Source organism: Elephantulus edwardii, unplaced genomic scaffold, assembly GCF_000299155.1.
Source record: "Elephantulus edwardii isolate Elephantulus edwardi_28Jun2011 unplaced genomic scaffold, EleEdw1.0 scaffold00516, whole genome shotgun sequence".
Classification (NCBI taxonomy): domain Eukaryota; kingdom Metazoa; phylum Chordata; class Mammalia; order Macroscelidea; family Macroscelididae; genus Elephantulus; species Elephantulus edwardii.
In genome coordinates, this window is record NW_006400266.1 from 382,417 (window position 1) to 405,321 (window position 22,905).

Sequence of the window (22,905 nt, forward strand, 5' to 3'; positions counted from 1 at the left end):
GGAGGCCGGGGAGGAGCCGGGGCCTGCAGCGGAGCCGAGCCGAGCCCGAGCCGAGCCCTGACACTGCCAGTCCGCCTTCTGGCTCCCCGGGATCCCGGACTGGCCGAAGCCCGAGAGGTGGCAGCGCGGGGAGCCCCAAGCGCCCAAGGGAGCGGGCCAGACGGGACAAGACTAGAGGAAGCACTGCCGCTTCTGTAGCCAGTGCCGGAGTCGGGAGCTGCGGCCTCCCGGACCTTACTGCCCAGGCCAGTTCAGGGAGAGCGGGGAGTACGAAAACCCCACCCTCTTGGGGGCATCCTAGGAGCGGAGGCGGGAGCGCGGACTGGAGCATCTCCCACCCCCTGTTGGAGAGAAGACCCCTGCCGCTCGGGCGGGGGAAAGAAGACACCTCTATAGGGGACGTGCCTCTCCCTCGTAGAGGCGAGGAAAACCCTCCTACTGGCCGAGGAGAAGAACCCTAAAAGTAGAAAGGGGTGATCCTTCTTAAAGAAAGCAGAGTGAGACCATCCCAACGTGCCTTCCCCCCTCCAAACACACACTCCGAACAGTTCAGGACTTTTGAGGCAAAGAGAAAGGGAAATGCCTATGGAGTAGGCACCTTCCACCCTATCCAATACTTACTAGGGAGAGGAGTCCTTACATTCAAAAGCTGAGGACACTCCAAGAAAAGAAGAATCAGCTTTCAACCATTCAGGCGAGGGGAAGACCTCCCCCTAACTTCCTTGTACTTAGACAGTGGAACAGAGCAGAGCCCCACCGCTCAGATCTCCAGCAGGCAGAAAGAGCCCTCCACCCGTGAAAGATCCAGTTTGGGGGGGAGGGGGACTCCCCCAAGGGGGAGGAGACAACTCCTGCTTGGGAGAGGCTCCTCCCCTCCTCCCCAGGGTAACAGGCAAGGTGTGGGGGGTGTGCCACCTTCCCCAGGTAGGACCTCCTTCTCCTCCTCCACCACCTCCTGTCCCTGTCTGTCATTGTCTGGGGAGCCACTTTCCCTCCTCATCTTGGGAGGCTCAGCCTACTCCTGGAAGAGCCACTGAGGATGGGACCCTTCATCAGCCTCTGAAGAGACGAATCCCTCCAACTTCAAACTCCAGTACCAGGTGGCTCCCGCCCTTGGCTGGGGGCACCTTGGAGACAGGTTAGTGCTTTCTTCCATCTGCTCTCTGTCACCTGTAGGCACTAGTGGGTTTGGGGACTGAAGTGGTGACTCAGGCTTCTTTGCTGGGAAGGGTGGGAGTGATCACTAAAGAATCCTCTGGGAACTGTGTTCTGCGGAAGCATCTGGATTAGAACTCACGTCTTGCTGCAGAGACTGAGAAAAGGGTTTCTCAGTGTTTGAGCACTAAAGGAAGGGAATTCATTTGCAGTTTTTAGGGAAGTGGATGTTTCCATGTTGAGGTCAAAGAGATGTCAGACAACTGTTGGGTTTTTAGAACGAATTTTGTGTATATAACTGATACATCTCCCTCCCCTCCCCTGCCTCACACACCACTCTCTTTCATTGGCCTTTTCATAATGAGAGCGGGCCTTACTAAACTCACAGCAGCATCTTGTGAGCTGGCCTTCATTGGATTACATTTTCTTATCTGTAACCTTAAGTCATTTTAATGTCCACTAGAGCAGTTCTCTCCAACGCACAGTAACTGAGTTGGCCAGAAGGGCAGTGAGCCCCTGTTTGCCTCGTTTCATGACATCCTCATTTCTGGCTGGGTGCATGTCTCAACCCATGAAATTCCAATGAAAATGGGCATCCTGCAGGTTCCAGGTTAAAAAGACTAAAAAGATACATAGTTCAGTACTGATATCCTAGCACTGACTGCCCCAGTGCCGCACAGGCGTCTGTCCTGGATAGAGAGAAGGAAGAATGTTGTTGTACAAGCTCCCTTGCAGTTTTCTTTCTCAGTAAGCTGGCCACCAAGATTTGGAGGTTTGACCCCTGAGGAGCATTTTATAGTAGAAATTCCTTGCAGAAAATCACCTAATGACCACTTTCTCTCCCTTCCTGCTTCTTGATTAATTCTGGATCCCTGAAACTTTATATTGAAGTTTTCTTTTATAAAGTGGGGGTTGGAATCATCGTAGTCCAGAATCGTCAGAAAAAAAGCAGGCAAAGAATATTATATAAAACCCCTATAGCTGAGCCCTGGCTGTGTTTTTAGCAGAGTTTACCTTTTGATCCTGGGCCACTAGTTGGGTGCTTACCTTCCTGTCTTGCCATTAGCAAATACCTTATCTTCTGCTAGGAAGAGTTATTATGCCCCATAGCAAGGCCAAGTGGAAGGTTTCACCTTACTTGGACTTGTATGCTTCCTCTCTCTTTTTAGACCCTGGGTAGACTGTTGAATCTCTTGAATACATCCACTTGTTCGTGGAATCTCTTAGTAATAGTATATGATGTAGGATTATAATCTGCCGGTCTGTATGGCTGCGTAGTATATAAGTTTATGTTTCTCAATTCAAGTGTCTGTGGCTCTGTCTCATTGTTTTGAGTTGGTATGTGCTTTTCAGATGAAGTCTCCAGTTACCTGGAATTGCAAATTTCTTCCTCTAGAAGCATATATCCCTGCATCAAGACCTGGTAAAGACACCATTAAGAATGTCCAGCTTGGGGAAAGGATTAGTCTCCCCTTGGCCAGTGGAGTGCTCCTGCTTAACAGTCATCCTAAGCAGCAGGGCACCCCAGTTTCAGGCTAAGGTCACTTGTAGGGAGAATAAGAAAGCTTTCTTTTTTGATGCCACTGATCTCAAAAGACTCTTCATTCCAAAACCACCTCCTCCTGTGTCTTTTTTTTTTTTAAGTCTTGGGCATAACAGCAGCCTGTTTATTGAAAAATATTTTTACCAGATACAACTTCTTAAACAACTTAGGGTGAACTATATCATCACAGCTGTAGGTCTACCATTGCCATCTACTTGAACTGGCCCTCCCTAAGAAGTGATTGGCTGTTGGTTTGGGTTAACCGTGATTTAGAGTGCAGTGTTCTTAGCTGGAGCTCTCCTGGCATTGCCCCGAGGAAGTTACACTGCTAACCCAGAGGCCAGGCCTTTTTGGTGGTTGGAATCCACCAGCAACTCTAAGAAAGAAAGATGGACAGTCTCCTCCAGTGCAATTTACAGCCTCGGAAAGCTGCTAGAGGGTCAACTATGAGTCAGTTCTGACTTGACGGCAATGAGTGATTTTTCGGGCCTTATGACTAGGTCTAGTTCCCTCTGAAAGGTAAAAAGTGCTATTACTTCATTCCTTCATACTTGGAGTTTTTCTAGTTCTCACATTGGTCAGTACTTCCAAGTGATAATTATCTGCAAAGGAAAAAGTTTGAAATTCTGATGTCCTGAAAACCATGGCAGACTTCTTAGGGGCTTTGTAATCCAAACCCTTGCAGGCTTGCTGCTTTTAGTCTGAACTCCACTGTTTTCTAATTTTAAATTTCTACTACTTGTGTATATACCCCCATCCAGAAATAATAGTAGCTACACTTAATGAAGCACTTATCTAGTGCTTTATAAATAACTCAATGTAGTCCTCACAACCAACCTATGATATAGGCACAGTTATCATCTCTATTTTACAGATGAAGAAACTAAGACAGAGAAGTTAAGTAACGTGTCTGTGGTTACACAGCCAGTAGGTGGTGGAACCAAAATTGAAATCTTGGTAGCCCGAGTCCTCATGTGGCTCACTTGCCACTACCATATTAGTTTTGGCACTGTATACAGATCAGGAAGTTATCACTTCTTAATAACTGACCTTGACACCTTACAGAAAACAATTACTGGCCTTTTGGATAAAATGACAAGAAAACTATGCTTGTTATTTTGAAACCAGAATCTGCCTTACATGCCAACAGAATGCCTTTCTATTTGTCTGTCTTCCTCCCAGTACTGTAGTTGTCATTAGACGTCCTGTGGATGTGATGGAGCCTGCCCTTTGGCTGCCTTTCTCAGTTTCTTATGGGTATTTCCTTTCAGCCTTCCAGCACTCAGAGAATGTGGCCTGACTCAGGTTCTGCCGAGCCCAGTGGCACAAGGCCCACCTGCAGAGCGGTCTGGGTAACTAGGTTGGTTGGACTGAGAAATGGAAGTACCTCTTGTTTGTCCTTCTAATAATAGCCAGGAATATTAGCCTCGTGTCATAATTTTTGGGAGCGTGGAATGCGAGGCAGCCAGGAGCTTGTTAAGCTCTGTTCACTTCCCTCTGGGGATTAAGCTTAAGCAGGGTTTCTGATGTCATTCCTTTTATTGAAGGGGGAAACCGAGGCATCAAGAGGGAGCAAGAGGTGGTTGGGGATACTTAGTGACTCAGTGTTAGCGGTAGGAATAGAACCAAGGAACTTCAATCTCTGAAGACCTATATAACCTGTGCTGCCCTTCAAGAATGGGGAAGTTAAAGAGTGAGGAAGTGGGATGGGTTAAATGAGAATGGTGCTGAAAGGTCTGGAGGCTCAGACTGCCATAGGCTTCTTGAAGCTGGTAAGACTGGAATATACTTTGAGTGCTGATGCAGTATCTGGAGGGTACTGGAGAAGGGCAAAAGTTAAAAGCTGGAAGGAGCCTTGCTAGTACAGTATTTAAGTACCTGGTTGCTAATTGAAAGGGTTAGGTTTGAATTACCAGCAGATTTCTGGAAACATTATAGGTCCTATATGGTCAATAGGAGTTGGAAACAATTTTATAACAGTGAGTTTGATATTTTTCAGTTTTAGCCCTAATCCAGTAAGAGTAGAGAAAGCTATAGAACAATGAGGCTAAGAAGGTTTCCCTCCCAGGAATTTACAGTGACTGGTGTGTACCAAATGGGTTTTGTAAGCTCTCTCTGTGGAACCCTGGTGGCAGCCTCGTAGGGTAAGGAGTTTCACTGCCAAGCCAAAGACAGGTGGTTCAAATCCACCAGTTGCGATGCCTCTTCCCATGTTAACTTTCTAATGATGACTTCTTTCCCATGTTGACTGACATCTTTGGGTTTTTGTTGTTTTGTTTTGTTTTTACATCTTTGCTTTTAAGATGAGCTTCTCTGGGATTTTTTGCATAAGCTAAGTTTAAAACTTCTGTACAAGCCTCTTCTAGGGAGGGCCTGGGAAAACTCTGATCACTGGAAATTTGCTCGATGGCATTTTACCCTTCCACCCATCTATGGGTATAACCCATCTGTAGGACTATTGTACCACCACAAGAATCTGCTATACCCCAAGGGTTGTACTGTTTTGACTTAGTAAGTAAAAGTAAGGTGCTAGAAGGTCTGAGACTTCTTGGAATGATTGATTACATGTGCCTCCTAGTTTCCAAGTTTCCATGGTTTCAGGTAAGGGGTGGTGGAGAGGAGCTAAGGGTAAGGGGGGAAAACCCCTTTATGAATCTGTTTTTAATCGCCCCCCCCCCTTTCTCCCATTGAGCAGTTCTGGGATGCAACTGAGACTCTTGCTGCCCAGGCCTCTGGGGCACTATGATATTTCTTTCAGCTGCTTCTTAGGTGTACAGAACAGGGTAGCTGTGTACACATGCAAAGATTGTGAGGAGAGTTGGTATACATGCTGACTCTTAGAAAAGGAGTGTCATGAGGAGAAAATCCATTAACTAGGATAGCCTCTGTGTTGAAGTCAAGAGGGAGGTAGTCATAGGTGAGACTGAGCTTTTAACTTTCAGTTGCAAAAGTGTGGATTTGCGGGTATGTGCGTGCTTCTATCTGGATGTAGATTTAGCGATGACATCCATAAATATGTCTGAGACATTCTAGCCCAGGCTTCTCAAGAGAGATGGCCCTGGTGGGATGGTCAGCAGAGGTACTGTGGAAGAAATACTAGCTGCAACGAGGAGGCTGATCAGGCACAAACCTGTTAGACAGCAAGTACTCAGGGGGTTGCTGGCATCAGTTGGGGAGGAATGCCAAATGGCTACCAGGTGGTTCCTGCCAGGCTTGCCAGACCCTGAAACACAGTTATCACCCATCGTTCTTCACCTTCCCCCACCAAGATGCCACTCTAGCTACACCTCTCTGCCAGCAAGAGCGCCCAAGCTGTGTGGGAGGTGGCAGGGCGTGCAAACATCAGGCGTGGGCGGTCTGGCAGCGCCAGGAGTTTGCATGGAGGTGCAGTGAGAGCGTGCGTGCGTGCCTGGCTGGGAAGGAAGGAGGGAGGAGGGGGGTGGGAGAAGGGAGCCAGCTCTTAGCCCCAGAGTGGCTATTTTTAGCCAGGCTATCTGATTGTTACCGGTGCTCACACAGCTGGGTGTCTCCCTGGCTCTGTGAAGCCCAGCAGGCTGAGAGGTGGGAGGTCCTTGCTGATGACTTCTTCCTGGTGTTGGTGTCTGTGGGCGGGAACAAGCAAGGGGTAGCTTTAAAGGTGTGAGGGCAGCTGTGTGCTCAGGATCTGTTATCTCTGTGTATGACATTGTGCTGTTGGTAATGTATGCTGCATATCTAATTGTGACTCTGTGTTTGTAGCCTACTATATGTATGTGTGTTTGGATCTGCCCTTTGGTGGTTGTCATATATAATTTATGCTTGGGATAGAGCTAATATGTCTCTTATACACATGTAGGTGTAGTAAGAAACAGTGAGCGCTCATAATGTAGAACCTATAAGCAGCTCTGCGGGAGAAAGATGTGGCAGTCTGCTTCCATAAAGATTTAAAGCCTCGGAAACCCAATGGGGCAGTTTTGCTCTGCCCTTCAGGGTTGATAGGATCAGCATCCACTTGATGGCAGTGGTTTGTTTGTTTTTGTTTTTTTTTTAAATATAAAATTGCTTTAAAAGGGATAATGTGTGCTGCATTAATACATATTTGTGCCTATTTAGACTCCTTTGTACGCTTGTGCTATTTATCTGTGGATGTTTTGTAAAAGTATTATAAAAACCATCACATGATTAGAGAATAGACCTTGGCTAATCTTACCTGGTATCCAAATGTTTTTGTATTATTTCTATATTATATACACACATACACTTGTATACATATATTGAGTTTTTACTGGCTCAGTTGGTTTTAAGTACATGACTGTTAACAAAGGTTAGCAAACACACGTAGAGACATCTCAAAAGAAAATCCTGGTGATCTGACTCCTTGAAAACTCTATGGAATGTAATTCTGACATGCAATACATTGGATCACCTTGAGTTTGAATTAACTTTGATTAAGCTCGTTTGGTTTTTATATATAAAAGTTGTTATTGATGGGCACTTAGGTTATTTCCAACTCTTTGAATGGATAGAGAAACAGTGGTATATTCACACAATGGAATACTACACTGCATTGAAAAACAAGGAACTCATGAAATATTATTCAAATTGGGTGACCTGGGAGGACATTATGCTGAGTGAAATATCACAGTTACAAAAGGACAAATATTACACATAGTGCTACTGTTGTAGAATGGGACTGACATCAGGGTTGGGGTGAGATAAGAAGGATTGGATAAATAATGTATACTACATTGAAACAGATGAGGGAGAGAACTGTTTAAAATTGATATATGATTTGGTATTATGGTCATGACAAGAGTCCAGAATGAAGGCTGCATAGTGGAGTGCACTTGTAGGGGAGGGGGGAGGGAATTATATACCAATGAAAGAATTTTTCTTTTCCTTTTCAAAGAGAAGAACAAACTGGGGGGTTGGGGAAGGGGTGGGCAGGGAGAAAAATACAGCAGTGAATGAATGAAATTAGAAAGTCTCTGTAAATGTTCATTAAAATTAATTTTTAACTAAAAGTTGTTATGTGCTGTCAAGTTGGAACAGACTTACAGCAGATTCTCCAGCTAGTTTTCAGAGGCTATAAAGTACATGGCAAGAGATAATCTTTTTCCCTTGGAGCAGCTAGTGGATTTGAACTGTGTGCCATTGTGTTGGCCACACAGCTTCTTACCTACTAGACTACCAAGTTCTCTATGTATTTTCTGTATTAGGTACAGTTGTAAGCTTTTTTAATGTAGAGTTATAAATAAAGAGAATCAAGATAATATCTGTTTGGTGAGTGATCTCACCTTTAGTCTCCTTGGTCATGATTTGATTGGAAAAATAGAATAAATATTATTCTACCATCTGGTCAGACTGACATACTTTGGACATGTTGCAAGGAGGGACCAGTCCTTGGAGACGGACATCATGTTTGGGGGTGGTGGAGGGACAGTGCAGGAGAAGACCCTCTAAGAGGTGGATTGATTCAGTGACTGGGGTAATGGGGGTAGGTAAGTCAGAGACAGGGCAGGGTTTAGGGCTGTTGTACATAGGGTCGCTGTGAGTCGCAGGCAGCTCGATGGCACACAACAACCATCTGGTAGTTGATTGGCAGTGGATCAAATTGTGAATGAGTAGATTAGCTACACCAGGCTGAGTGAGCGCGCCTCATGAGAGGAGTCTCCTACAGGAATTCTAGTGAGAAGGAAGTTTATTTCTCTAGGGTTTGAATATTATGTGTCTTAAGAACTAGAGAGAATATTTATCTATTTTATTTCTCTCTCCCCTCTGTCCTCTTCTCTGCAGAACCCAGAAGTACAATGGCTTCTGACCTAGAGAGTAGCCTTACCTCCATAGACTGGCTCCCCCAGCTGACCCTCCGAGCTACCATTGAGAAACTTGGGAGTGCCTCCCAGGCTGTGCCTCCAGGGGGCAGCCGCAAGTGCCCACCAGGCTCACCAACAGACCCCAATGCCACCCTAAGCAAAGATGAAGCTGCAGTCCACCAAGATGGCAAGCCACGGTACAGCTATGCCACCCTCATCACCTATGCCATCAACTCTTCTCCAGCAAAGAAGATGACCCTCAGTGAGATTTACCGCTGGATCTGTGACAACTTCCCCTATTACAAGAATGCTGGCATTGGCTGGAAGGTGCGATGATTGATGATCAAGGATCACTTTTAGCATTTAACAACCTTTTACTACTTTATTTTCCCCCAGAACCTAGTCTGTTTCATTTTGATTTGTTTCAAAGATAGTTGAATTGAAAATTTCCTGTCTTCCATCTACATTTTTTTCAGAGTGGAACAATTTTCATAAGCTTTTTCAGGGAAACTAGTGATGCCAAGCCACTAAGTATACTTGTGAGAATGAATGGCAGGTAACTATGGCCCGTGAGACCCTTTCTGATTCCTCAAAAAGGGTATTAATTCATTTCACGGATACTTATTGCCACTCTACTATCTTTTAAGTCACTAAACGAAGTATGACATTTGCTCCTATCTGGAGGTAGTATTCTTTTCAGATTGGCATAACTTCACTGCATGTAGTCATCATCTTAAAAAAAAAATAGGTTCTTTATACCAACAGTTGATCAGCCATCCTAGTAAATGATAAGTTGTTCAACTACAAGTGAAGGAAGGAGACTTTTCTTCCTGCAAAGAAGGAAGATTAATGCTGTCAGTCCTTTGAAGCCGCAACTTGACTGCCAGTTGTTAAGTAGTATTGGAGATTTTATGTAGTTCTCTTATTCTGTAAATCACCAGTTGCATACAGATCAGATGACAAATCAGAGTCTCTTGAGAGCATTTTCCTTTTCCTTCATGAATTTATTCCTGCCAGTTACCACAATCGCTACATACCACTATTTCTTTCCACCAAATGTGACCATTTTATGGGGCTGGGGTGATAATAACAAAAATGACCTGTGCCCTTATTTCCTTCATAATTTATAAGTAGTTTAAACATATTATTGCTATAGATAGAGTGAATTGAGGAACTATGCAGATGTACATTTCCCCTCCCTCCTAAATGTGAATTTAGGGCAGTTTACCTGTCAGTTGAGTGGAAACAATATAATCAGCTTTCCAGAAGCATTTTGTAATGAAATCTATAGTGATTACCTCTCATCAATTTAACTTACTTGTTTTTCTCATATCATTTCTCTTGAAAATCTGCCTTAGTTATCTCGTGCTACTCTAACAGAGAAAGTAGCTTTAAACCTTTTTAATTTTTATCACAGTTCAGGAGATTAGAAGTCCAGAATTAGGGTACTAGTTCTAGGGGAAGGCTCTATCTGCCAGCTCTGGAGAAAGGTTCTTGAACTCTTTTGAAATTCTGCTCCTGGGCAATCTTGATGTGGCCTAGCATGTCTCTACCTCCATGTCTGCTTTGCTTACTTCTTTCTCTTTTTATATTTCAAAAGACTTTGATTCGAGATACACCTTATGCTAATCTTATTTCATTAACATAAAACCAGAACCAATTTTCAACTGGGATTATAATCATAGGCACAGACGTTAGGATTTACCACCTGCATTTTGGGGGACACGGTGCAATCTGTAGCACCATCTAATAGGTCATTTCCTCCATCAGTAGAGTTAAGAGGTGATAAATTTACCCTGATACTTGAACTGTATTTATTGTGTAGTGTGTTTTTGACCCTATGTATCCTACAGGAGAACTTCTTGCTTCACACAGTGCTCAGCTCTAATTTGACTCTGTTTCCTTCTCCAGAATTCAATTCGACACAACCTTTCTCTCAACAAGTGTTTCCGGAAGGTGCCCAGACCCCGAGATGATCCTGGGAAGGTGAGAGGCTGCTGCAAGCATTAATAGAAGGAACAGGAAGGAGAGAGAAATATTGCTAGTCCAGAGTCAGCTTGGCTGTTTTAATTACCCAGAAGAGGAAATCTTGTTAATGAGAGAAGCAGCTTTATTTTTACTTAAAGGAAGAGCTTGGTTGTTAAACTTGTGGGCATCTACAAGAATGAGTGACTAAGGAACACTGTGAAATAATTTTTAATAGGTATATTTATATTAAGGTTGACTCTGCTCCCTTCTTTATGTGTGTGTTTGGAGGACACTCTTTTTAGATGTAAAGGTTGGACATAATAACCTTATAAGGGAGTTTTTACGTCAACATTCTTAGGGTTTTCCCCTCAAAACTCCGAAGGATAAATAGCAGAATCGTTTTCTTATCTGAAAAACATAGCTTTTAAAGTCCAAGAGGGTCATTTTTCTGGTCACAAAGGAAGAGAAGGGTGGTTTGGACTTTTTCATCTCTTGAAATTAGACGCTACTGTTCTGCCTCTCCACAAGAGTCTTGTATTAGAACCCAAAGGTACCTCTATCATATTCAGTGATCTTTTAAGACAAACTTCTTTTTCAACAATAGCCAATACCCTGAGGAGACTGTGCGAATCTCCAATCATTTTTCTTAACATATTTTATATGGGAATTAAAAATTTTTACTTTCCCAAAGGTAGACACTTCCATATATAATGATTTTATTCTCTGTGGGGCATGGACTCTTCTTTCAGGGCTCATATTGGACAATTGACACTTGCCCTGACATCTCCCGAAAGAGAAGACATCCTCCAGATGATGATGTAAGTTTTCACTTCACAAGGACATGCTGTTTCTATATTCCTCCTACTGTCTTTCCTGTGTTTCCATTCCTTTCCTATATTTTGGGTAAAAAATAATGCCGGCCAAGTCAAAACTATGGGTTTGGGGAAGATTCTTATCTTCTGCTTATAGCTTTCTCTTCTGTCACAACCCTCAGCTCTCTCAAGACTCACCAGAACAGGAGGCAAGCAAGAGCCCACGGGGAGGCATTCCAGGGAGTGGAGAATCCTCCCTGCCTCCAGAGGGGAATCCTCAGATGTCTCTTCAGAGCCCCACATCTCTTGCCAGTTACAGCCAGGTAGCAAGCGGAGGTGGCGTAAAGATGGGTGGTTGGTGGATGGTTGAATGGATTCATGTGTCTCCCCTTTAGAATTGTTTACTGATTAGTATGCTATATCAGACAGACAAATTAGGAAAGAAGGAAAACGGAAAGAGGGAAATAACAAATGTATACATGTTCTTGTTGTCGTTTAATGCCGTCGAGTCGTAGACGACTCGTAGCGACCCTATGAACGAACAGCCTGAGCACTGTTCGTATATATAATATATATATATACACACACACACATAGTAGAGAGAAAAAGAAAAGCATAACTGAACTTTGAGAAGGATTGGGATGGAGGAGACTAAAAAAGGGAGGATGAAAATTGAAAGGTTATGAGAAGTGTATTACTGTAGCATAGAAAAAGGGTACATAGAGAAGAAATGAGAAATGGTGAGAGAAAAAAGCTAGATCAAGATAACAAACAGTGAGAGAAATGATACTGGATTATTAAAGAGTTCACAGGAGAAAGATGAACAGTCAGCCTTAGAAACCCAGTAGAAGGTCAGCTATGAGTTGGTTCCAACTAGATAGCAGTGAGCCTGAGTTTTATTGATGAGTTAGAAAGGAGGTCAAGAAGACAGGCTGGGGACACTTGGTGGCCAGTGAAGGATTGTGCTGGTTATACGATGTGCATCAGATTTTTCTTCCTTCTTTTTGTAGGGTACAGGATCAGTGGATGGTGGAGCAGTGGCAGCAGGGGCTCCAGGCCGAGAGGGTGCTGAGGGCCCCCCTCCTCTCTATAACACCAACCATGACTTCAAATTCTCCTACTCAGAGATCAACTTTCAGGATCTAAGCTGGTCCTTCCGCAACCTCTACAAATCCATGCTGGAGAAGTCCTCTTCCTCTTCTCAGCATGGTAAGTCTGGAGTCGGGGGCCTGGGTGTCATTGCATTTTGTAATAAGTGGAGACTTTCTCTTTTCTTCCATCGTTTTTCTATTTCACACAAGGAGAGGTTGATCTCCAGATAGAGAAATATATCTTGAACTAAACTTGTTAGTAGTTGACCTGTTCTGGCTTAGGCTTCAGAAAATTAAGAGCAGTGATTCTATGGCTGTCAGCTGTATTTAGAAGGTGGCCACTAGGAGACAGCAGTAGTATGCACTCCCCTAAATTCTCTATTTCAATGTGACAACAATTTACTTCTCTTTTTTTAAAACATGTGTTGTCTTACGACAAATTTCAAACTACATAAGCAAAGGAAATAGTCTAGTAAAAACTTCATGTACCCATCACCCAACAGGAACAGTTACCAATGTTTTGTTAAATTTTTTTGATTTACCCATCAACTCCTTTTTTAAATCAGAATATTTTAAAGCATGTCTCAGTTAGTGAAGTTTTACTTTAATGAAAAAAAAAAATAAAACCACACAATTCCAAGACAGCAATGCCATTTCACTTAGAAATGTTGTTTCAGTATATATCCCTAATCTCAACATAATTATTTATACCCTTTAATATCAGTTAATATCTTTTCCACATTCATATATTCCTGATTATGGTATGAGAGTAATTGAAAGATTTATTTATTTACTTCTTGTTCTGTATATGGTTTATTTTTGTTATTGTTGAACATATACGAACCCAGCAATTTCTACATCTACAGCTCAGGATAACAGACACATTTTTTGAGTTGTGCAGACATTTTCACCCTTTTCCTGGCTGTTCTTTCCCCACAAACATAAATGGACTGCCTCCTGAACGTCTTAATGTTTGAAGTTGCTGTTGTCAGTTTTATTCATAGGCTGTAGCTAATTGCACTGCTCACCTAAAGGCTAGGCGTCTCTGGCAGTTAGAATCCATCAGCAACTCCTTGGGAGGAAGATGAGCAGTCTCCTTCTGTTGTGATTTACAGCTTTGAAAAATCCAGTGGAGGGTTATCCATGAGTCAGAACCAGATCTGCGGCAGTGAGTAAATGCGATAGGTCTTTAAAAAGCACAGTGCTTAAGGCAAACATTCTTTACTGCTTAAGTGAAACTACTCTTGAGTTTTAAGAAGGCATAAGGGGATATTTTTAGTTTAAGGTTTAAAGATTGTATTGAGACAATAATTTGGGGGATTTGTCTATCTTCTGTGACTCTAGAAAGTTTTGATTCCATGAGAATTTGAAATTCTGTATTTCTCAGCTTTTGGCAAGAATTCTTTCTAAAGAATCTTCGATCAAAATATCCAGCAATGGTAACCCAGATATTATCCAGTTCTGTTCTCAAGTAAAAATTGGGAAGCTTCTTGAAAGATCTATCTCTTGGCTTAGCCCTATGAAATTCCTGCCCCCCCTTTTTAAAAAAAAAAAATAAATAAAGTAGAGGTATATCTTCTTGCTTTGTGCAGTGGAAGCTAAATAGAATGCTTAAAAGTGGTTAAGAACTTTTTTTAATAACATCTTTTATCTAAAGCATCTTCTGTTAAGTGCTGTTATGAATCTCTTCTATTCCAGGACATTAGTACTAGAGTTATTTCAAGATGGTAGCGTTTCCTTAAGAAATTAATCAGCTAGGAGCTTGGTTGAGTAGAGATGAGAAGCATGCAGTGACTGTAAGAAATAATGAAAAAAGTTAGATGCAGTGAGGCTGCCAGAGTATTCACTCAACACAAGCACTACTGAGAGCTGCTGGCCTCCCGAGAATGTCCTTGCCTGCTTGATCATCTGGAGGGATGAATCCATCCCTTCTCTAATGTTCGCCCACGCACTTTCTGATGTTAGTGAGTAGAAGGATAAGAGTGTAGAGACAGTAAGGAAAAGGAGAGAGTAGGTACCCAATGACTATGTCTTATTTCTATTCTCCTTTGTACTTGTCATCTCATTTCTTCTGGAACTATGACTCCAGACTTATACCAGAATTTCTAAAAAGTGTTATATAGAGGTACAGGTAGATCTTTTTTCCTGAACTTTTAGTAGCCCCCACATTGTCAAAGCCCTCATCTAATCTAATTGCTCTCCTGTTTGTCATACCAGGCAGAGAGGTGAGGCAAAAGGATCCTGACTACTCTCCTGCACCCTTATTGTTGGATTCTGCCGTTGTAGTCTGAGGCCTTCTCTCTCAACCTGGTAAACATCCTGTTAAGTGAAAATGTTTTGCCCATGCCACTTGCCTGCTTCTTCCCCTTTCTACAGGCTTTTCGAATCTCCTCGGGGACATGCCGCCCTCTAACAACTACTACATGTACCAGCAGCAGCAGCCACCACCTCAACAGCAACAGCAGCAGCAGCCGCCACCACAGCCGCCTCCTCCACAGTCACAGCCACAGCAGCAGCAGCCGCCACCAGCCCAGGGCCCCTCAACTGTAGGAGGTGCTCCCCCACTACACACCCCAAACCCAGATGGTTGTACGGCACCAGGGGGGAAGCAGGCTGGCGCTGAAGGCTACGGGCCTCCCCCAGTGATGACCATGCACCCACCCCCACTGCAGCATGGAGGCTACCACCCTCATCAGCACCATCCCCACTCCCACCCTGCCCAGCAGCCACCTCCTCCACAGCAACAGGCACAAGGCCAGGCTCCTATCAACAGTGCTGGCTTTGGTGAGTAAGGAGGAGGTGGGACAGAATGAAACGGTCCTCTAGTTCCAATTTATATGGGTGCACAAGTTTACAAGGTTACTGGTGAACATCTAAATATTGATGTTCTGAGGTGTAAGGTTCTCTCCCCCAAGAGAGCGCTTATCTGAGTGAAGGAAAGTTGCTACTTAGCCTCTGTATTATAGACTATCTGGTCAAATTGGAGTTGTTTTACATATATCATCTTGCCTATGAACTGGATTAGGGAGCTCTGGTAGCCTAATTCATAAAGAGTTGTACTGCTAGCTTGAAGGTCCTGCTTCTGTGGTGGTTCACATCTACTGCTGCTACTTTGAGAATGACAGTCAGTCTCTTCTTATGTGATTTACAGCCTCTGGAAACCCACCAGAGCATCAGCTATGAGTTAGTTCTGACTTGATGGCTGTGAGTTTCTGTTTTGATAGACTGGATTTATCAAAAGCATGTTGTTGTTAATTGCAGTTTTGTCGATTCTGACACATTGTGACCCCAGGAGGTGCAGAGTAAAACTGGTATAAGAGTTTTCAAGGTTGTGACCTTTTAGAGGCAGATGACAAACTTATCTTCTAAGGACCTTCTGGTGGGTTCACACCACCAACATTTCAGCTACTAGTTGAGCACTTAACCATTTAGTTCCACATAACAACAAATTGTGGCTAACCTTGAGGAGAATGGGGATCCCGGAACGCTTGATTGTGCTCATGCAAAACCTGTGCTCGGACCAGGAAACAGTACTCAGAACAGAGCACGCAAACACTGCATAGCTCAAAACCAGGAAAGGAATGTGTCAGGGATGCGTTTTGTCTTTATACCTTTTCAGTCTATATGCAGAACAGATCATTCGGGAAGCTGGGCTTTATGATGAGGAATGTGGCATTAGGATTGGAGGAAGACTCATCAACAACCTACATTATGCAGATAACACAACCTTATTTGCTGAAACTGAAGAGGACCTGAAGACTTGCTGCAGAAGGTCGAGGACTGTAGTCTTCAATATAGATTGAAGCTAAACATCAAGAAAACAAAGATTCTTACCACTGGGCCTATTGGCAGATCATAATGGATGGATCAATACTGTTGGCACCAGCAGTCGGGAAATCACAAGACAAATTGCACTGGGAAAATCTGCTCTCAGAGACTTCTCCAGAGTACTGAAGAGCAACGCTATCAGTCTATAGACTAAGGTGCACCTGATCCAGGCCACGGTCTTTACAATTACTTGCTATGTATCAGAGAGCTGGACAATAACTAAGGATGATTGAAGAGTAATTGATGTTTTTGAGTTGTGGTTCTGGAGAAGAGTCTTGAACATACCCTGGACTGCCAAAAAACCAAATAGGTCTGTCTTGGAGAGGGTGAAACCAAGTTTCTCCTTGGAGGCTAGGATTTTGAAGCTCATCTCACATACTTCGGGCACATGGCCAGAGGGACCAGTCCTCAGAGAAGGGCATTGTGCTCAGAAAGATGGAGGGACAGCGAAGGAAAGGAAGACCTCCATGAGATGGATTGATACAGTAACTAGGGCAGTGGGGCTAGGTGTGTCCGAGTCAGTGAGACTGGCTCAGGACAGGTTAGCCTACACAGCTGTTGTACATAGGGTCGCTATGAGTTGCAGGCAAATCAATGGCACATAACAAACATCACCATAGGTAGCTTTATCTACCAAAATCTATACCAGTTGCCTCAAATCCATTCTGATTCATAGTGACCGATTCATGTGTCAGCATAGAACAGTGCTTCATAGGTTTTTCTTCTTTCTTTTTTTTTCATCTTCTTTCTTTTTCAAAAAATAATTTGTTTTGTTGTTGAGAATATTTCCATAGTATTTTGAATGGCTGATTTTATTTGAAAAATAAAATCTTTCAGCCACCTATGAGTAAACTCAAATCATCACTCTTTTGATTAGCAGTCAAGTGTATTAACTGTTTATACCACCCATGAGGAAAATCTCAAAATTATCTTGATGATGTAATTAATTGCCCATGTAGATAGAAGAATCTTGCTTGTATGCTCTGAGTGGCTGCAGCTTGTACTTCAGTCTATCTTAATTACTCTCTTTCTCTCCTCTTTCAGCATTTCCTCCTGACTGGTGCTCCAATATTGACTCCTTAAAAGAAAGCTTCAAGATGGTGAATCGGCTCAATTGGTCCAGCATTGAGCAGTCACAGTTTTCAGGTTAGTGATTTAAAGGGTGTTGCGTGGAGGCAAGAGAGAGACATGATGAGGCGGGAAAACTCCAGTAGAAACTAGGGAATTTAAGTGACGTTTAGAGGTTGAGTATTTCATTATTTCTCTTCCATATTATATGAGATGGATAATACTAATATTATTTAGAAATAAATTGAAATTAATTTTGCCTTAATGTAAAATATGGCAGAAGTTTATTTTTGTCATTATTATTTCAGAAAAGAAAAGCTCCTCAGAATTTAGAAACCTAGGGTTCTATGTTGTCACCTGCCAATAACAGTTGGCCTCCAATTTATGGTGACCTCGTGTGCAATGGAATTGGACTGTTAGGATCTATAAAACTTTCATTGACTGATTTTTTTGGGAGTAGATCACCAGTTCTTTTTTTGTAGTCTTAATCTAAAAGCTTTACTGAGAGACCAGGCTAGCATTTTAGCAACATGTAAGCTTCCTCGGGTTGCACTTGAGATAGGTTAGCTAGAAATTAAACCCAGGTGTCCATCTTGGAAGGTGAAAATTCTGCCACTGAATCACCACAGCTCAAAAGTTTCAATGGTCAGGGCCACTATTTTCTATCCCTTGCCTACAGTGTGACTATGGCTAATTTACTTAATAGCTTTTAAATTTTGTTTGTTAACAATAAGATAAGAATAATAATGAGAATTTAGTAAGGAGCAAATAGAATGAGACTTTAAAAATGTAAGGCTCTAAAAAAATTCAAATTTTTATTAATTCATGTTGTTAATTCATGTTGCTTTATGATAATGTGTGGGACAGTGAGGAATGGATCTAGTAATGGTTTCAGTGTCTCTGCAAAGTTAGCATTGGTTGTCTTCCTCTGGTAGAACTGATGGAGAGCCTGCGACAGGCAGATCAGAAGAACTGGAGCCTCGACCAGCATCATATTGCCAATCTCTGTGACTCCCTCAACCACTTCCTTACCCAGACTGGCCATGTTCCCCCACAAGGCGGCTCCCACCGGACACCAGCCTCTGCTCGGATTGCTGACTCCTGTGCACTCACCAGTGGCAAACAGGAATCTGCCATGAACCAAGGTACTGCCCAGAACACGTTACCAAGGACAAGAGACTATGATGAGAAGGGCAGAGAGAAACACAAAATCATTTTAATCTAGCAAACAGTAGGAATTGTTCATCAAGTCAACTGAACATCTATTGTGTCAGTAAAATCTTATACTTAAAAAAAATCATGGGCTTTTTTGCAAAAGAAGCAGACTACAAGAATCCCTTGTAGAACTGTATTTGAAAGATCAGAATTTAAGGGAAAAGCTTTTCCAGAGAAAATTCCTTTTCTAAATGTGAATCTAAGTAACCCCACCTGGGTCATATCAGGTACAGGTGATGATTCTCTACATTTATATGATCTTCTAGTCAGTGATATGAGAGGCACTTGATGATCATGACACTATATGTGTCATCCTTTGATATTTCCTGTTTGATCTTCACAATTCATACCTTAAGTGTTAAGAGCTGATAGTTTCTGCAGGGCAAAGAAGGGAGAAAGACATTTCTTTCTTCTCTACTGGGACCCACTTAAAGTGACTCATGTCTTATTTTGGCAGTGAACTCTTATGGGCACCCACAGGCCCCCCACCTCTATCCTGGTCCATCACCAATGTACCCAATCCCCACCCAGGAGCCAGCAGGATATAGTCGCCCAGGTAAGAACCAGGAAGGTTGCTTCACAGCTGGCCGCAGCAACCTCTTCCCAGACAAGTTTCACTTTCCCCTGGCTCTGTGCATGCATTCTTTGCCCTTCTGCCTGCATCTATCAGGAGAAGGCAGACCTTCATGATTCCCAGGACTGACTGAGGGCCACATGCTAGTGAGGTGTATGCCAGCAGAGAAGAAAGGAGAGGCAGATTTACATTAAAATTGACTTGTATCCGTGATAATGAAAGAAAGTGAAAGTGCAGATATAAGTAGAACATAAATGATGAATAATATTTGTGTCTAGTTTAGAACATAGATGGAAGATATAGTAAAGAATAAATTTGTTACACAGACTTAACCACTTTGTGCTAGTATCTGCTTTCTGTTCACTTGACATCTGGTATCAGGAATCTGAGGTCTAGTTATCTCTGATAGATTGACTGGGGGATCTTCAAAGTCGAGTCAAAGCCATCGCTGTGGAATTGGAACGGACTCATAGCTGACCTCCAGGCAGTTTCTGTAGCTGTAAATTGAATGGAAGGAGGTTCTCAATTTTTTCCTGCAGAGCTACTGGTACACTGAAACTGCCAGAGAGGAGTGGCCTTTGGGTTAGCAGCACAGACTAAGCCACCCTCCCTGAGGGATCTTCAGTTGCCATGAAAAGTGAACAGATCCTTCATATGTAAATACTTATTAGAAAACCCACAATAGCACAGTTGTCAAACCTAACGGAAAGGTCGGTGGTTTGAACCTACCAGCTGATCTGAAGGACAAAAATGTGGCTTCTGTAAAAATTACAACCTTGGAAATCATTTTGGGCAGTTCTACTCTGCTCTGTAGGGTAACTGTGAGTGGGAGTTTACTCCATAGCAATGGCAGGATTTTAAAATAATTATTATTTAACCTACCTATTAGTGTTTTCAATTTTTTGGACAATAATGGACTCCTTGTCCATGTAATATAAATGAATATTTATTGCTATTTTGTATAATAGACATTTATCTCAGTCAGTTTAAGACCGGTTTGGAAGGAAGCAGGAGTGGCATCCATTTCCTAAACAGCATGCCTCTGGAAACTCTGAACTTTGAAAAACTATGATAGTTATAGAAAGGCTTCAGGTTTTCTGTTCATGGGGTTGCTATGAGTCGTGTTTGACTTGACGGCAATCAGCAACAACAACAACATATATTTTTCATCATAGTTAAATAGTCTTCCGAAACATAGCTTTTAAATTTTAGTCTTTATAAATGCCATGGTGGCTACATATTATTTCATTGTTTTGTGACCACTGGCTTTAGTTAACTTACTGAGAACTCCCTAAAGTGGTGACTTGCAACAGAAATAACCTTGAGCTTTTAAGGACAGTAATTTTGCAAGGTATTCATGGTATTATTTGGGCTCTAGCACTATCTTGAGTGATAGACTAGCTTCCCACTTACACGCCTTTTACTCTCTCCTTTTCTTCCTGACAGCCCATCATATGGTCCCTCGGCCACCGGTCCCCCCTCCTGGTGCCAATGAGGAGATCCCTGATGAATTCGACTGGGACTTGATTACTTAGTACATCAGAGAGTGTGGACATCAGCCCAGGGCCGGATGGTGAACTCTGGTGGTGGAGAAAAAGAAGCAGCCCCAGTCCATCCCTCCTCCTGCCTGTATATAGATAAACGTATCCTCTTTTCTTTCTTTCTGTGTCAGAGAAGCCACCGCAAGATGCTGCCGAAGATAACCCCTTTACCCTGCCTCATTCTCTCTTCTTGTTCTTTTATTATTATTATTATTATATTATAATTATAATTATTGGTTATATGCTGTCCCCAGTCTCCTGTCCCTTCACCATGGACTGTGTCCACTCCTTGCTAATTTAAAATCACCAGGCTAGAAGGTGAGGCCATGATAGGTATAGAGAAAGGTTGAAAATCCTGATTTACTTTCCTCTTTGAGGACTTCATTTGTAATCCCACCTTTTGGCCCTAAATTGTTTTCTCTTCAAATCTGTTCTTTCGTCCAGGACCTCAGAGGCCACATTTTTAAGTAGACTGGTCCAAAACACTGCTTGGCAGTCATGAATTTGCAGGTTTTACTCAATGGTGCTAATTCTGTCCTTTGAGCTCTTCCCTGTCCCTTTATACCTTCAATTCTTCCTTCTGACAATCCTTGTTCCCCATAAAGGCTAAGGACAATGATGGTGGTGGAGGAGGATGGCAATAAAATTTTAGCACAACAGGAGGCCTATGTTGGGTCCAGTGGAATACTGTATAGGAGTGATGGAATATGAATCAGCCTGAATTTGGGTATATACTGCCACTTGAAATTAACCTTGCATTGGCTTATTCATAGCTGAACCTCACCTTACCTTTTTTTAAAAAAAATAAATAAATAAATAATAGAGTTGGCTTTAGCCAGAACTCTGCTTCTAAGGCAGGGTATGAGGATAACTAATCAGCATAAGTGTAGCCTCTTAGAGATAGTCTCAACCATTTTGGCTTTTAAAAAGCATTTTTCTCCTAAAATTAACTGTAGCTCTTATTTACATTTAGATTGTCATCCTTCCATCTCCTTTCCCCAAAGACCAAATACTATTTTTCCTTCTTTAATCATTTGGACATATATTTCACACATCTTTTTTTTTTAATCCCCCCCCTTTTTTTTATCCTCCAGAAAGAAAAAGTGTCACCCATTATCACTCTGAGTCTTCCCATGTCCTAAGACATGCTAGGGGTCTCCTTTTCACTTCTAGTTGAGTCAGATCTGTATAGTATTAGCGGTAGGAGGGTGAGGAGAGAAAAAGGATCTGGCAGAGATAGGAGTTTGGAATAATTATTTTTTTATCTAGGCAAATGTTTGTTTTGGAATACAGTTCATTAGGGCTGACACTTTTTTCAGTTAAGCTTTTAGGGATGAGGACGTTGGCAAGAGTTCATTGAAGGTCAATGGGACTCTCAGAAAAAGATGGCAGAATAACTTACTTCCTTTAACAAGGGGTGGCCATGATTTATTGCTGCAAAATATTCAATGTATATTTAATGGTAGTGGTTGAATATTTGTTATGAGGAAGAGGAACAATTTTCCTTGTTTTCATTTTCTTAAATTTTCACTTCTGTATAAGCTGTGGGACAAAGTGAATGGAATAGAAAATGCCACTCACTCTGTCATTCTTGCTTGGAGCTTTCTTGCTCATATTCTCTATTTACTCATGATTTCCAGGAGATTTGTCTTTCTGCTTCCCTTTTTCTCCCTTTATCAACCCCCACCTCCCACCCCGTTTTACTTTTTCTGGAAGGGGTTATATATGAGAGTTTGTAGCATAAGTCCAGTTACTCTTAACTCAAGGGGCAGGAAGGGACAGTAAACTAAAGAGCACTTTATTTCTTTGAAGCCTTTGTAAGAAAGAAATGGGGATAGAAGGGTTTGAATCCCCTACTGCCTTGGAGGGCAGTTAGTATAGCTGAAGTACCATGTAATATTTCCCATTGGGGAAAGGAGAATTTCTCTTAAATGGTGGCAAAATGGCTTTGCCCAGTGTTTCTATTTTTAGGCATCTATTCCTTATTCCTTCCATTCAAGATGCCTTCTACACATAACTTCCAACCAGTTCTCCTCAAGATTCCCCTCTTTCTACATTATCGCTCCTCTTTTATAAACTCTTTCCTGTGTAGATCCACACAACATTTGCAAGGGTAAACTCAGTCACACATGCAAATGTCCTTTGCTTATAATTCACCAGTGTCTTCTGAAAATTAGTTTCATAAAGAACCTTAATGGGAAGCCAGCATAATTGAAAACTGGGGCTAGGGCTGGAGATGTGCTGTCAGGCCTCTTGGATTTCCAGCTTCCCTCCACTGTGCTCAGCCCTGCTAAATGGCGTGGAACAAACCTGAC

At 42.4% G+C, this 22,905-nt stretch overlaps 1 protein-coding gene across 1 annotated transcript; it reads left to right on the forward strand.

The window, feature by feature from the left end:
- Nucleotides 1–66: 66 nt before the first annotated feature.
- FOXJ2 (forkhead box J2) lies at nucleotides 67–20,584 on the forward strand. Its single transcript, XM_006903132.1, has 11 exons — nucleotides 67–1,138; nucleotides 8,474–8,820; nucleotides 10,405–10,479; nucleotides 11,211–11,279; nucleotides 11,456–11,596; nucleotides 12,284–12,482; nucleotides 14,741–15,148; nucleotides 17,237–17,338; nucleotides 18,196–18,405; nucleotides 18,933–19,031; nucleotides 20,496–20,584. The coding sequence occupies exons 2-11, from the start codon at nucleotides 8,488–8,490 to the stop codon at nucleotides 20,582–20,584; spliced, it is 1,725 nt and encodes a 574-aa protein (XP_006903194.1). The 5' UTR covers nucleotides 67–1,138; nucleotides 8,474–8,487.
- The last annotated feature ends 2,321 nt before the right edge of the window (nucleotides 20,585–22,905 follow it).

What these genes read in the sequence shown, in the direction of transcription:
- FOXJ2 (XM_006903132.1), top strand. Translation starts at nt 8,488, where the DNA reads ATGGCTTCTGACCTAGAGAGTAGCCTTACCTCCATAGACTGGCTCCCC. An exon ending in TATCAACAGTGCTGGCTTTG is followed by an intron (nt 15,149 to 17,236) that starts GTGAGTAAGGAG and finishes CTCCTCTTTCAG; the next exon opens with CATTTCCTCCTGACTGGTGC. An exon ending in TGAGCAGTCACAGTTTTCAG is followed by an intron (nt 17,339 to 18,195) that starts GTTAGTGATTTA and finishes TTCCTCTGGTAG; the next exon opens with AACTGATGGAGAGCCTGCGA.